General features: G+C 41.2%; 1 protein-coding gene across 1 annotated transcript in view; it reads left to right on the top strand.

Annotated features, from left to right (window-relative positions):
• The window catches only part of LOC134934577 (collagen alpha-1(VII) chain-like), an 817258-nt gene that overhangs the window by 145234 nt on the left and 656049 nt on the right, over positions 1-15975 (top strand). The window contains exons 27-34 of the mRNA XM_063929986.1: positions 2645-2662; positions 3760-3786; positions 6566-6637; positions 6999-7079; positions 7585-7611; positions 8215-8259; positions 10081-10149; positions 14632-14727. Of these exons, the coding sequence (XP_063786056.1) occupies positions 2645-2662; positions 3760-3786; positions 6566-6637; positions 6999-7079; positions 7585-7611; positions 8215-8259; positions 10081-10149; positions 14632-14727 (435 nt within the window). The remainder of the gene's footprint in view (positions 1-2644; positions 2663-3759; positions 3787-6565; positions 6638-6998; positions 7080-7584; positions 7612-8214; positions 8260-10080; positions 10150-14631; positions 14728-15975) is intronic.

The following is a 15975-nucleotide window of genomic DNA, read 5'->3' as shown; positions in this document are numbered from 1 at the left end:
TTGCGTAGCACTTCCCATATATGTATTTTTAGTGTTTTAACAATGGGCTAAAGTTGAGTAGGGCGTTAGGCCCGGTTTTAAGCATAAACAGACTTTTTTTGAACTCCACTTGTGCCCAGAAAATATGTACAGTAATGTGAAAACATTTTTTACCCCTTCCTGATTTCTTCTCTCTTTGTGTATTTATTTCATTGCATTGTTTTAGATCTTCACACAAAATTGAATGTAAGAGAAAACAACCTGAGTGAACCAAAATAGTTTTTAAATGATCATTTCATTTATTGAAGGACAAAAAATGATGCAACACTTATATCGCCTATGTGAAAAATTATTTGTCCTCCAAATCTTAATAACTGGTTGTGTCACATTTAGCAGCAACATCTGCAACCAAACACCTCCTTTCAATAAATGGGGATCAGCTTTCGTGTCGAAACTGTCTGTTTAATGTCCTGCTGCAGCACCTCGACTCTATTCAAGTCAGGACTTTGATTAGGCCACTGCAAAACCTTAAGCTTGTTCCTTTTGAGTCATTCAGATGTGAACTTGAATCTTGTGCTTTAGACCGTTGCATAACCCAGTTGCGCTTGAGCTACAGATACAATGTAATGGACTGATGTTTTGGTAGAGAGCAGAATTGGTCCTGAAGCATCAAACTATCCGCACACCACCACACTACCACCACCATGTTTGACTGTTGTTTCCATTTGGCAATAATAACTCTCAGGTGGTTTGCTGGAGTCCTAGAGCCCTATAAATGGCTTTGTAACCCTTTTTAAGACTGAAATGTTTCAATAAATGTTTTTCTAATCTCTACTGGAATTTCTTTTGATCAAAGCATACTGTATTGTGCCTTTTGTTGAGACCTTGCAGCCAACTTCACATTGCTGGAAAGGTTCTATTTAAGTGACGTGTACAGTCCGTAGGGCTGGCTGCAATCTAGCCTGATTGTGTCTAGTTTAACTGAACCCAATTAGCAATTCAATTTGGTTCATTGGTTGAATGAGTAACTAAGGGGGTCAACTTGAGTTGGGAAACTTTTTTTCCTACAATAAATTAAATGATCATGTAAAAACTGTATTTTGTGTTTACGCAAGTTGTCTTTGTCTTCTGTTCAATTTTCTTTTAAACCAGAAGCAATAATGTGTGACAAAAAATAGAAGAAATCAGGAAGGGGAATGAAATCTTTTTCACACGACTCTCTACATCTATACTATAATACAATTTGTGAATCCATGACTGTGCTTCCTTACATCTGTACAAGCAGAACAGTTTGTGGTATGGGTGATTTAATGTAGGTCTACATTTTTAGTCTCCTCTCCGGAAAAAGCGTGAATAGGAAATGCAGGTGACATATGATAGGGGTGCGGCCTGGTGCTTCATGTGATTAGACTCCGCATCCTTGTGGCAAAAATGCCACTAATCATGGGTCCATGAGGAATCACATCATATTGACCCCACTCCATCCCGCAAGACCGATGATTCTTGGCATTGTTCTGTCTCCCGTCCAATTCACTAGAAAGTGGGTGAGATGCAACAGATTCACCTACTGTTCCACGTTTGTCATTGTACTTTGCTCTTTACAGAGAGGTATATACAGCACCAAACATGCCTGTCATGAGATGTATGTGATGTGGTTGTTCTGTTCCAGGAGCAAAGGTTTATGCTGGTGATGCTGATGGCCAAAAAGGACATAATATAAAGAGAAAATACCTTCTCCTTCCAGCCCTTTTCCAAATGTTTTTCCAACGCCAACACTTATCCTAGGCTCCAAACAGCATGGGCTGCAGCTGGCTGGGCTGTGATACCTTGTGGCCCATAAAAAATGTAGGTTGTCCCCTAGCGAAAAACAACTCCATACTGAAGCACTAACACACGTTTCCCAACACTCTTGCCCAATGGGTGTTGAGGTAATAAATAATTAAATTATTGATCTCAGCAATCTTTCCTGGTGTACTACTGCTTCTAGCAAGTCTTGACAGACCCAAACTGCTTGAGCTTGTTAGTGCTTGTAGAACTAAAAATACTAATAAAACCACAGCTCGCAGGGCATGCTGGCATTGTATTAGCACAAGCACAAACATATCCTGGCATCCAGGACTATGTTGTATAAGTAGTGCACCAGCAACAAAATAATGTTAAATAAAAATAATCACACCAAGAGTAAATCTTTTACTAAAATAAATTCTGTATTCCCCCTCACACCTTCTGTTACCTATTGTTAGCTTCCTACATCTAAGGTGATTCTCTTACTTCCTCTTCTTCTTTTAATCCTTCAGGAAACAAAAAAAACCTAATCAGAATAAAGATTTTCTTCTTGCTTTGTGAATGACGGGAGGGTCATTCTGCAAATTAGTCATCCATACAGCGCAGTCTCACTCATATTGGTCCGAGCGTGGGAAAGCCCCTGTGTATTGGTTAGTGATGGCTACACCCCTGGTAGTACAACCTAGTTTATTGATAAAATGTACCAGTGTTGTCTGTTGTTGTGTGTGATGATGAATAATGCTGTAGCACAAGCTGAAAATGAATAGTGAGAAAAAAATAAATTTTAGATATAGAGCAAAGAAAGCATATATTATCATGACAATTAATTTTTATGTTGATAACAGAATAATAAAATAGGAAACTTTTTCTTATTTTTCAGGGGCATAAAGGAGAAAAGGTGAGAGACACTTGGGTTTTGTTAGTACTATATTTGCAGAGTTTTGTCTCACTAGGTGCAGTGTGTGGTCCTTATGAATAGTGTGTTGAAACTTAATTTTAATGATTATTTAACCTTTAGTGACCAGGATGTTTTCCTCTGCTGTGCACTGAGCATTCTGTATGTTTCTCAGCATAATATGATGGCTACACACTCCTTAGTGTTTGTACTCGGAGTGCTCATATTTTGAATACAGGTTTAGTGTAACAGGCAGGGCAGCCATCATGGGGGTACTGTGGGGACTGGTGTCCCGATCCCTTATACCCCCAATACCTGGAGAGCTGTACCAGGCTATAAAACAACAGTGGCCTGATGTGCAGGGGGGACTTCTTAAAACAAGCCTTTCCTGTGCATCAGCTCTTTGTGAACCGTTCCCGTAGGCCTGCAATGCTAAACCTATATGTAATACCACAATGTACGACATCACAGGGGTGGAGCGGTGCCGCAAGAATCTTTTTTTTTGGGAGGGGGGGTCTATTTTGGCAGTCCTGGACCCCACAATTTCTGATGGCAGCCCTGGTAACAGGGTTCCTTATAAAAAGAAATTAGAATTATGTAGGTGGTGATTATGTCTGTGTGTAACATTGCATTCTATTTACTACGCATTGGAGAGAGATATAAAGTTCCAACCAATCAAATCCTAACTGTCATTTCTCAAACACAGCCTGTAACATGGCAGTTAGGAGCTGATTGGTTGGTACTTTATCTCTGTCCACTTTATCTCTCTCCAATGCTTAGTAAATAGACCCCAATTATCACCAAGAAGCAGCCATCACTTAGGTTATTTTTTCCAATATGGTTTTTGCAGTTCACTGGATAATCAGTTTCCAAATAAGTGACCTCATAATTTCTATTCTAACTTGTGAGTCCTTACTGCATTAAAATTGTTATTAAACTCTACTTCCAATAAGGGGATCTTGGCAATAAGTGTTGAGAATCACTATCCTATCTCATCTTTTTATGAAATATATAGAGGCCCAATAGTTATAAACCTCTGACAAGTCTGTGTGCAGTACTAATGCCAACAAATAATTCTATTCTACTTTTATATTATACAGGGTGAAAAGGGACCACCAGGGGAGTCTGTAAGTTTATGATTTTATTAGCTTGCTACAATATATTTCCTATACAGTACATGTCAATTTAGCATCTTTGCCGGCCCCCAGTAGCAACGTGCCACACTGGCACTTCCCTTATAGAGATTGTAGCTTGTTTCTGAAGAACACCTGATGTCCCCTTCTCTATGCATATAAGGAAAATGTTTAGCAGGTTTAGGGGTGTATGCAATTAGCTCCGTTTTTTCACCTAGGTGAAAAACTGAGATTTTTCGATATTTATAGGGCGAATGGAGATTCGCCCTATGCAATGTGACAGGGGCGGAAAACACGTGGATCAGCAAATCCACTTGTTTTCCGGCGAAAATGCGGGCGATTTTGAGGCATTTTTCACCAATTCCTTTTCACTTAATAAAAGAAGGTGAAAAGGCATTGCCGAAAATGCCTTAAAAAATGCAGAAAATGGCCCTAAATGAATACGAGTAGAGCGAATTCATTAACTCCGAAATGTAATCGGAACTAATTGCATACGCCCCTTTATCTAAAAGACACATTAAAGTCCAAACTCCTATTGCTTTCATGTAACCTCTTTCAACAAAATACATTTTCAGTTATCTGCTATGGTACAGTCCAGTTTAGCCTTAGTTTTGGCTTAAATAACTCAAATTGAGGGAGCATTAGACTATATTTATTACTTGTATAACCTTCATGTGTGTGATGCTTTGTATTACTGTACATTGCTCAGAGTGTGCCTACAAATGCCAATCTGTGCCAGGCCCGACGTGAAGCAATATTTTAGTTCTTTTACGTAGTGGTGGTGGCTGTGCATGGCAAGGATTGCCCCCTGAGAATTCCCCTTTTCCAACCCATCATCAACATACAAATACAATAACCTTTACTCTGGGTGTAGTAGTGTATGCCGGCGGCCGGACTCCCGGCGACCAGCATACCGGCGCCGGAATCCCGACCGCCGGCATACCAACAGCTGGGCGAGCCCAAATGAGCCCGTTGCGGGCTCGCTACGCGTGCCACGCTGTCTATTCTCCCTCCAGGGGAGGTCGTGGACCCCCAAGAGGGAGAAAAGATGTCGGTATGCTGGCGGACGGGATTCCGGCGCCGGGATGCCGGTCGTCGGGAGGCCGGCCGCCGGCAAACAGAAGACCACCCCTTTACTCCATGGGGATATTTAATACACAACCTATATAACTTGCCACAAACCTAGGCAATAATACAAGCAAATTAAGGTACACAGCGAGTTATGTTTGCAGAATGGTCATGTTGCCCATTGTACACGACTGCCAATGTATATACCCAGTCATTTGTTGCTGAAAATGTTTACATTTACTTCATCTTTTTTCCATGGGCATAACATTCTCTATACAAAATGATTGATGCAAGTTTACTTATATTGGTATTCCACTTTCAGATATGTTTATATGCCTAATCATCCTAGGTTAACAAAATAAATAACTGTACCTAAAGACATGAATACATGGCTGAAAAGCATAGCAGGAATCCAACAAGACAAAACTATTTTTAATTAGCAAAAGTTGCAGGATGGGATAGACGAGCTTGAACCTTTGTGATTCAAAGCAAAATATGATGTGTTGTACTAATCTTAGTGGAGATTCCCACATTTGAGCAATGTTTTTAAATAACCCTCATTAATATTCTAAAATACATTATACCCTCTTTATTACTAGTGAAAAGTAATCTGTTTTCATCCAAAGATTTTTTTTATTTATCATGAAAATAAACCATCTACTTACTTATACGGATTTTGGAGGCTCCTGTATATATTCCTGTGAACTAAGTGATTTGCATGTCACCGCTTTATCCTCAGTTAATGCCGAGATAACCCGGGTCGCGGCTTGGTGTTGAAGGTTCACAAAAAGTAATCCAGTTCTAATTACCTGGGAATCCAACCTAGTAGCATGCAGGTTTGGACTCAGTAATACCCCTTTCACACCGCACAAATAACCCGGTATCGACCCGGGTCGGTGTGAAAGGGGCATAGCCGAAATCCTGGGTCGCCTGACCCGGCAATTCAACCCGGGTATAAAGCAGTGTTATACCCGGGTTGAATACCAGGTCAGTGGCTGCATAAACGGGCTCCCGGGTCGGTGTGACCCGGGACCCGTTTACTAGATAGGGAGAGGCGGCGCGGAGATGAGCTCAACTCCCAGCGCCGCCTCCACCTCCGCCCCCCGCCGCCGGATCCCCCCCCCTCCCGCTGCTATGGCAACCCGCCCGGCATATTGCCAGTTCGGGAAAGCCTGCAGCAGCTGCCAATGCCGGATCCCACCCGGGAAGGACCCGTTTCCAATTCCTGGATGGGATCCGGCATTGGCAGTGTGAAAGGGGTATAAGAAACCAGGTTAAGGGGCACTGTGAACAGGTAACCAGGGTCATCTAACCTGGGTCTTGTTCACAGCATAGGGAGAGCTGCATTGATGTCATGAGTTCCACTGCATCTGTGTGCAGTGTAAACGGTGTCAACCCTGGAATAACCCGGGTCAGAGCTGCAGTCTGAAAGTACAGTAGTAATTCCCAGGTCTGACCTGGATTGGAACCATATTCCAAATCCCAGGTCACACCCGGGATTTTGTTGTGAAAGGGGTATAAGTGAAGAAGAGTACTTGTATTTCTAGCTCTATGAAAAGAAATAATAAAAATAATAAAAAATAAAGAGGCTGAAACTTCTCTAAAATTTTAAAACTAAAAATAATTTTTATTGCACTGCATGTGTGTATATAATGGTGCATTCATTTTTGGAGACATTTTATTGATATTGTGTCTGCTTGTGAAGACTTTTACAGGTTTACAGTCTGGAGGGCTTGATCTCTTTAATATGAATTCAAAAGGAGAGAAAGGAGAACGAGTAAGTACAGTCTATGCTATAGAGTAAACTACACAAATTAAATACATTTGCACATATCCAGATATTCAGAATGTAGTAAACACACTTATCATAATAATATCCCCATACAGAAAGAACTATGGTACTTTCATAAGTACAGTACAAAACTGAGTCTTATGGGTTTATTTCATAACTTGATGAACAAATGTAGGATAAATTACAATACTGAAGACAGACTGTACATTGTCCTACAACTTTTGTAATGTTACATTATAAAGATATATTATGTCAAGTTTAAGGAGCTGCTTTATCACCAATTGCAAAATGCCTCCATTACCTATCATTTGTTATCACTGCATATAACATTATATTATTTGTTTAGGGTATCCCTGGCCAAGATGGTGTTCCTGGCCTTCCAGGACGTCCTGGCCGAACAGGTCCTCCAGGTCCTCCTGGTCTGATGGTATGTAAATCACAATCCTATTGTGTCGGTGTACATGTTTGTTTTCACATGTGATATAGGACAACTATATGCCAGAGCCTGAAAAAGACCCCATTGGGCAATAGGCAACATACTAGCTTGTAGTCTCCTTAGTTTTGCAAAAAATTAAATAATAAATGCACATAAGGTTTTGAGTAATCTGGGTCCCACAGTGGCCAATAAGCTCTAGTTTTCCTATCAAATGATTATGACTCCAATACAGGATGACCAGGGCAAAAAATGTTGATAGACCGTAAGGTTTCTATGGATTGACAGAAAAAGGTAAACAAGTATTTATCCATTTATGCATTTGTATTGTTTGCATTATTAGTACATAAGATTCCCAAGACTGTGTAAGAAGATGGTTTTCAATCACCTTGATTATAGTTAACTGTAGATTACAGACTATGCAAAGATTATGGCTGGATGTAAACAAAAATGGAACAAAATAATAAACTAACTGTATGTACACAATTTGTCTTCTTAGGGTCATAAAGGTTTTCAAGGTGACATTGTAAGTATTTCACCAAATGAAAAAAACATGTAAAATACAAAACATGTCAAATACACTAATTGTCGATAGTAAAACAAAACTATAACATTTGCATAAATTATGTAGTAATGACAGACATAATGTATGACAGAATTGATCACACATTTAATGCTTAAAACATCAGATCCTAAATATAGTGTGGAAAAGCATATTTTACATGTAAATGTACTGTATGAATTCTTTGTAAGAAGAAAGCACATTATAGCATGTGCTACATGTGCCCCTTTAGCAAAGTATTTTTTTTACAGCTGTCATTTCCTGAGTATGGTGGCAGTTCTATTGCTATTGTTCATTATAGTAAAGTGTGTATTTCTATGTACATGTATTATTACTTCAGTCTGGCTGTCCACATGAAGCTACATTACATGAATATTTTTGTTGATACAAAGATACAAAGAATGTATATTCATTATATATTCTCTATATGGCTCGCTTTTTATTTATACAAAGTTAAACGATAGATATTGGTAAAAAATAATAATTAAAAAAAGATCCACTACTTACTGTATCCATACTACGGCCATATTCAATTCATCATGCTACATATCTTTATGTTTAATTTAGGGGCCGCAAGGATATCCAGGACAGCCAGGACCAAAAGGGGACAGAGTAAGTTCTGTTTATTTTGTCATTTGCCAGGCTTCGTGTCAGGCGTGTTGCACGCCCAATTAGATGATCCTGGCAACGAATGCATGCAGGTGAATGCAGTCATGAAAAATAAATCCTGCCATAACGCGATATATCATTCAGTGTGTACGGCACAGGCGATATATAGTTATATCGTTCGTGCCATTAGCTAGGGTACACATGATCTAATGTGTACCCAGTGTAAGTGCAAGTTTTCACCAGGATCCACCACAGGGAGTTATAGGTTTTGTTGTGGACACCATGTAGGCAGTTGCGAATCAGGAGGGGACAAACACACACACCTTCTACAGATCAGTACTTTGGACGACCTCCATCTCCCCCACAGCTGTCAGCCAGCTCCACCTTCACATTCATTAAGCATCACATAGAGCTCAGGGAAGAGAGGGAGGCCATCTGAAGTGCTATTCTGGAGAAAGTATGTTACGGGGATCAATCACCTTGATTGCCTGCCCCCAAAACTGCCACTGCATATGGGTTTCGGCACCCTGAGTAAGCACCAGACGTCACCCAGACATTACTGTCAGCAGTGGTATCACTTCGGGGTGGGGGGTGCACAGTGCACTGGGTGGGTGACACCATCCGAGGGAGTGACAACAAGTGTATGGAGATTCTCTGGGGGCAGCCCAGCATCTCCAGGAGTGCTGAGCAGAGTGATGAAAACAAAGGAGTGGTGTGAGGATGTATGAATAGTTGACTTTAGAGAGGCTTGAAGCTTGATGTATGAATAGTTGACTTTAGAGAATCTTGAGGCACCAGAAGACCAGAGGATAGAATGGCAGACTAAATGAAACACAAGGTATCAGGAGATCTGTGGAAAATATAGTTGAGGCAACAGAATGTTTCAAGATAGTATAACTGACTGCGGGTGTGAAGCACCAGGTGGGGGAAAAAATGCCAGAATTCCAGAGTGGGAAAAAAAAGATTAAGATAAAAAGATATCAGAGAGCCAAAGGTTCTGACTGCAAGCAATAGAAGACAAAGGGGTCTATTTACTAAGCCTTGGATGGAGATAAAGTGGATGAAGATAAGGTACCAGCCAATCAGTTCCAAACTGCTTTGTCACAGGCTGGGTTTGAAAATGTTAGAAGCCGATTGGCTGGTACTTTGTCTCCGTCCACTTTTTCTCCATCCAAGGCTTAGTAAATAGACCCCAGAGTCATTGCAATGATAGAAGGCCTATACCAGAATTATATGGTTACCTGACCGTGGTTTTTGAAAAAAAAAAAGACTTTTAATGTGGCATTTCAACATGAAAGGGAGCCCATCCACAAGGAGATGCCTTCCGAAGAAAGGAACCAGCGGTCCCTTCGGAGGAAGTCACATATGGAGCCATGAACGCTGAAGAACCGTCTGAAGCACTGAGTCCATAACCCCCACTGAAGAGAGAGCACATCGGAAACTATATCCAGACAGGGACATCTGGACTCTAGGTCCGATCTATGATACCAACATGAATAACCAGCCCCCCATTCCCTTGTTGCTTTGATAAAGGAGTGACTGGAGAGATACAATGAGTTATCTCCTATGCAAGTCCTCAGTTACTGTATCTAAAGTTCTTTGCACTGTGGCGTATTTTAAAATTCAGGCCAAGGAATCCTCACAATTACATACCTTGAGCAGTAAGTATCAGTACCTTCATAAGCCTCATTTAACTCATTCTGTGGACTCATGTTACTTGTACAAATTGCTCCCATGCTTACTTGACTTCAGGCATAATTTATAGTGAGCCTGCACACTGATGTTTGTAATTTATTAAAAAAAAATGATTGCATCTTTTCGCAGGGGGAGCCAGGCTATGTACTAGGAGCAGTTGATGGATTGGCTGGTTTAGGTGGCATTCCAGGATCCCCTGTAAGTACTATATTGTGTCATAATTACCGTATTACTGTTTACCATAACATGGAGCAGATAAATATAGCATTCTCTGTCTCAAAAGTTTAAAAGTGGACAGATCCCCACTGAAATTAGAGATGTGCGCAGACCTCCATGTTTTAAATCTAATTCATCATCGTGTTTTGGTTTTGGCAAAACCATCCTCAAGTGGGTTTTTTTCAGATTTCAGCTTGGTTTAAAATCAATTAAAAAAAAGATAATCTTTGATAAAAATCAAGAGATCAGCTAAAATCATGTAATTTTTGCAATCCAAAACCCCAAATTTGGTTTTAAAATCTGAATTCCGAACCGCGGAAAAATTCGAACCGGGGTTCGATACAGAACGGATCTCCTCAGGGATCCAGACTGGGTTTTGGCTCGCTTTAGATCCACAAAATTTGTGTGGATTCAGATTTCTGGAGAACCAAATTGCTCATCTCTAACTGAAATGTTGGTGTAGTTGCCAGTATGGTAATGTATTATGCAAAGGATAAAATAAGATATACTCTACATAGGATTGGCAAAATATACCTTTAGTCCAGAACATCTATACACCTATGAATTACACAGGTTCTGTGGTTGACTAAACGGGTGTAGTAGGGTATTCCGGCGGCCGGGCTCCCGGGGACCAGCATACCGATGCCGGAATCCCGACCGCCGGCATACCAACAGCTGGGCGAGCGCAAATGAGCCCCTTGCGGGCTCAGTGGCGCGCTACGCGCACCATGCTATCTATTCTCCCTCCAGGGGGATCGTGGACCCCCAAGAGGGAGAAAAGATGTCGGTATGCCGGCGGTCGGGATTCAGTCGCCGGTATGATGGTCGTCGGGAGCCCGGCCGCCGGCAAACAGAAGACCACACGACTAAACTGAAACCTGCATGTAACCTGGTTTTAATCAGCCATGAAACTTGTGCAAGTCATAGTTGTCCTGGCAAATATATGTATGTATATATATATATATATATATATATATATATATAAATTTGGGTATGCAGGCACTCACCAGTAGATTCCAACAGGTATTTATTAATAACTCACAGAGACATAAAGACGGTGTGTCGACGTTTCGGTCATCACGTGACCTTCTTCAGGACATCATACAGGGACATCAGGAAGACAACTGTCACGTGATGACCGAAACGTCGACACACCGTCTTTATGTCTCTATGAGTTATTAATAAATACCTGTTGGAATCTACTGGTGAGTGCCTGCATACCCAAATTTCTATATACTGGCCTATGGTCCTTTGTGGAGCACCCCATCGTTGATCTTATCAAGTCTGGAGTGTGGACTTTACCGTATTTATATATATATATATATTCATATATATATATATATATATATATATATGGTTAAAATAGCAGAAATAGACACTTTCAACGTTTTTTATCCTGTAAACCAAAATATTATTGACATAGTCAAAATACTTACATGTACTGTATATGTAATATATGTCTGTAAATTTCTGTGACTAGTTACAAACGGTCTATGTGAGAGCCTTTTGTCACATGACAAATATCAATACATTACTTTTATTCTTTTTTTTTTTTCAAAACACACTTGGGCATGCCCTCATCAACACTTACAGATGGAGCCACTCTAATCGTGGCTCTGTCTGCGACGCACACGTGCCCCATTCAAAGTGAATGGGAGTGTCTCTGTATGTCCTGCGGCGTGCCGAGGCGCAGACACACCTAGGCACGTCGCGCGCTGCCGCCTGCGATGCTCCATCTGTACAACAGCTGCTGTGATGAGTTGCATTAGCTTTTTTATACTTACAGGAAGTGGAGGAACAAACACTTTTTTTATAAACCCACGAGAAAAAAAAATCACAGGACATTAGGTACGAACTTCTTGGTGGCCAACGTGTCAGTGCCATGTTCTGGTGTGTAGAGCGGCCAAGCCACCATCGAGGCTTATGTTAATCCAGATAATTTCAAACATTTGTGTGCCAGTGAGGTGGAGCTCAATTTTGGATGAGAATGACATTTGCACTGTATTGTACTTGAAGCAACCTCCACTCACTAAACATGTGTGTTTGGATTGGAATGAATTGGATTATCGTGTTGATATCTGTCGTGTGATAAAAGGTTCACATATTCATGTAAGTATTTTGATTCTATCAATAATACATTAGTTTATGTAGTGTCTGTTTCTTTTATAGTAACTATATATATATATATATATATATATATACACTGCTCAAAAAAATAAAGGGAACACTTAAACAACACAATGTAACTCCAAGTCAATCACACTTCTGTGAAATCAAACTGTCCACTTAGGAAGCAACACTGATTGACAATCAATTCCACATGCTGTTGTGCAAATGGAATAGACAACAGATGGGAATTATAGGCAATTAGCAAGACACCCCCAATAAAGGAGTTGTTCTGCAGGTGGTGACCACAGACCACTTCTCAGCTCCTATGCTTTCTGGCTGATGTTTTGGTCACTTTTGAAAGCTGGCGGTGCTTTCACTCTAGTGGTAGCATGAGACGGAGTCTACAACCCACACAAGTGGCTCAGGTAGTGCAGCTCATCCAGGATGGCACATCAATGCGAGCTGTGGCAAGAAGGTTTGCTGTGCCTGTCAGCGTAGTGTCCAGGGCATGGAGGCGCTACCAGGAGACAGGCCAGTACATCAGGAGACGTGGAGGAGGCCGTAGGAGGGCAACAACCCAGCAGCAGGACTGCTACCTCTGCCTTTGTGCAAGGAGGAACAGGAGGAGCACTGCCAGAGCCCTGCTAAATGACCTCCAGCAAGCCACAAATGTGCATGTGTCTACTCAAATGAACAGAAACTGACTCCATGAGGGTGGTATGAGGGCCCGACGTCAACAGGTGGGGGTTGTGCTTGCAGCCCAACACCGTGCAGGATGTTTGGCATTTGCCAGAGAACACCAAGATTGGCAAATTCGCCACTGGCGCCCTGTGCTCTTCACAGATGAAAGCAGGTTCTCACTAAGCACATGTGACAGACGTGACAGAGTCTGGAGACGTGAAGGAGAACGTTCTGCTGCCTGCAACATCCTCCAGCATGACCAGTTTGGCAGTGGGTCAGTAATGGTGTGGGGTGGCATTTCTTTGGGGGGCCGCACAGCCCTCCATGTGCTCGCCAGAGGTAGCCTGACAGCCATTAGGTACCGAGATGAGATCCTCAGACCCCTTGTGAGACCTTATGCTGGTGCGGTTGGCCCTGGGTTCCTCCTAATGCAAGACAATGCTAGACCTCATGTGGCTGGAGTGTGTCAGCAGTTCCTGCAAGACGAAGGCATTGATGCTATGGACTGGCCCGCCCGTTCCCCAGACCTGAATCCAATTGAGCACATCTGGGACATCATGTCTCGCTCCATCCACCAATGCCACGTTGCACAACAGACTGTCCAGGAGTTGGCGGATGCTTTAGTCCAGGTCTGGTAGGAGATCCCTCAGGAGACCATCCGCCACCTCATCAGGAGCATGCCCAGGCGTTGTAGGGAGGTCATACAGGCACGTGGAGGCCACACACACTACTGAGCCTCATTTTGACTTGTTTTAAGGACATTACATCAAAGTTGGATCAGCCTGTAGTGTGTTTTTCCACTTTAATTTTGAGTGTGGCTCCAAATCCAGACCTCCATGGGTTAATAAATTTGATTTCCATTGATAATTTTTGTGTGATTTTGTTGTCAGCACATTCAACTATGTAAAGAACAAAGTATTTAATAAGAATATTTCATTCATTCAGATCTAGGATGTGTTATTATAGTGTTCCCTTTATTTTCTTGAGCAGTGTGTATATATATATATATATATATATATATATATACAAAAGGCAAAGGTGTTGCACTCACAACCACTTGTCACATGAACAAAAAGATATAAGCAGCAAGCTCTTTCAACGTTTCAAACTGTATTCAGTTTTTCTTCAGTATTCATGAAGAAAAACTGAATACAGTTTGAAATGTTGAAAGGGCTTGCTGCTTATATCTTTTTGTTCATGTGACAAGTGGTTGTGAGTGCACCACCTTTGCCTTTTGTATCTATCTGATTGTGAGGGCACCAAACCAGTTTTGAAACATGTTTGTGGAGTGCCGGGTTTGCTGATGCTGATATATATATATATATATATATATATATATAGTATATATACACACACACACATATGTATATATATACATACATACATACATACATACATATATACATATATATATATATATATATATATATATATATATATATATATATATATATGTTCAACGGCCGTGTGGGATGCCGGCTGAACTTGGAATTTTTTTTTAAATGGACAAAACCATGCCTTGTAAGTGAATGCCCTTTTAAGAAAAGTCAGAGTTCATCCAGCATCCCACACAGCCGCCGAACTCGGGAGGTAGTACATCCGGCCCATAATATATATATTAATGTGGCATTTTCCCCTTTGCTTGTTCGATTTTTAATGCCCTTTTCTCCACAGGGGCATAAAGGTCATCCGGGATCCCCTGGCCTTCCAGGACCACCTGGTGTTCCAGGATTTCCTGGGCCACTGGGACCCCCTGGATTTTCAGTTAAGGTTAGTGTTCTATAGCTATATGTTCCTGTTTGCAGAGTGTAATTTATATAATATTCTAAATGAACATGGGTCACACAATATATCCAATCATGCACTTTTCATTGTAGTTGCATGGTGGAATTAATGGATAAGTAAGTTTCAAACTAGAACATAATTATTTGAGATATTAAAACATATTTGTTTCTTTAGAAACCCTATTCAGACCTCATTTCAAATATAGTCTGCCCAAATTTTTAAAGCAGCATTTATTTACACTACAAAACCAGGCAATCATTTACACCACAAAACCAGGCAACCATTTACACCGCAAAACCAGGCAATCATTTACACCCCAAAACCAGGAAATCATTTACACCGCAAAACCAGGCACTCATTTACACCCCAAAACCAGGAAATCATTTACACCGCGAAACCAGGAACTCATTTACACCCCAAAACCAGGCAATCATTTACACCCCAAAACCAGGCAACCATTTACACTGCAAAACCAGGAAATCATTTACACCGCAATACCAGGCAATCATTTATTATTTACACCCCAAAACCAGGCAATCATTTACACCGCAAAACCAGCCAACGATTTACACCACAAAATCAGGCAACCATTTACACTGCAAAACCAGGCAATCATTTACACCGCAAAACCAGGCAATCATTTGCACCGCAAAACCAGGCAATCATTTACACCGCAAAACTAGGCAATCATTTACACTGCAAAACCAGGCAATAATTTACACCGCAAAACCAGGCAACCATTTACACCGCAAAACCAGGCAATAATTTACACTGCAAAACCAGGCAACCATTTATACCGCAAAACCAGGCAACCATTTACACCGCAAAACCAGGCAATCATTTACACCGCAAAACCAGGCAATCATTTACACCTCAAAACCAGGCAACCATTTACACTGCAAAACCAGGCAACCATTTACATTGCAAAACCAGGCAACCATTTACACTGCAAAACCAGGCAACCATTTACATTGCAAAACCAGGCAACCATTTACACTGCAAAACCAGGCAACCATTTACATTGCAAAACCAGGCAACCATTTACACTGCAAAACCAGGCAACCATATACACCGCAAAACCAGGCAACCATTTACACCGCAAAACCAGGCAATCATTTGCACCGCAAAACCAGGTTAGTTATGCCATGTAAATGATTGCTGCTTTAAAAATTTGCACAAAAACTTGCACAGAATCCCGCACTTCCTGCTTCTTTCCGGATATTTCATTTAGCC

The sequence above is a fragment of the Pseudophryne corroboree genome, chromosome 6 (assembly GCF_028390025.1).
Source record: "Pseudophryne corroboree isolate aPseCor3 chromosome 6, aPseCor3.hap2, whole genome shotgun sequence".
In the NCBI taxonomy this organism is placed as follows: Eukaryota; Metazoa; Chordata; class Amphibia; order Anura; family Myobatrachidae; genus Pseudophryne; species Pseudophryne corroboree.
The sequence above is the reverse complement of the archived record's forward strand: the minus strand, read 5'-3'. Positions and strand labels throughout refer to the sequence as shown.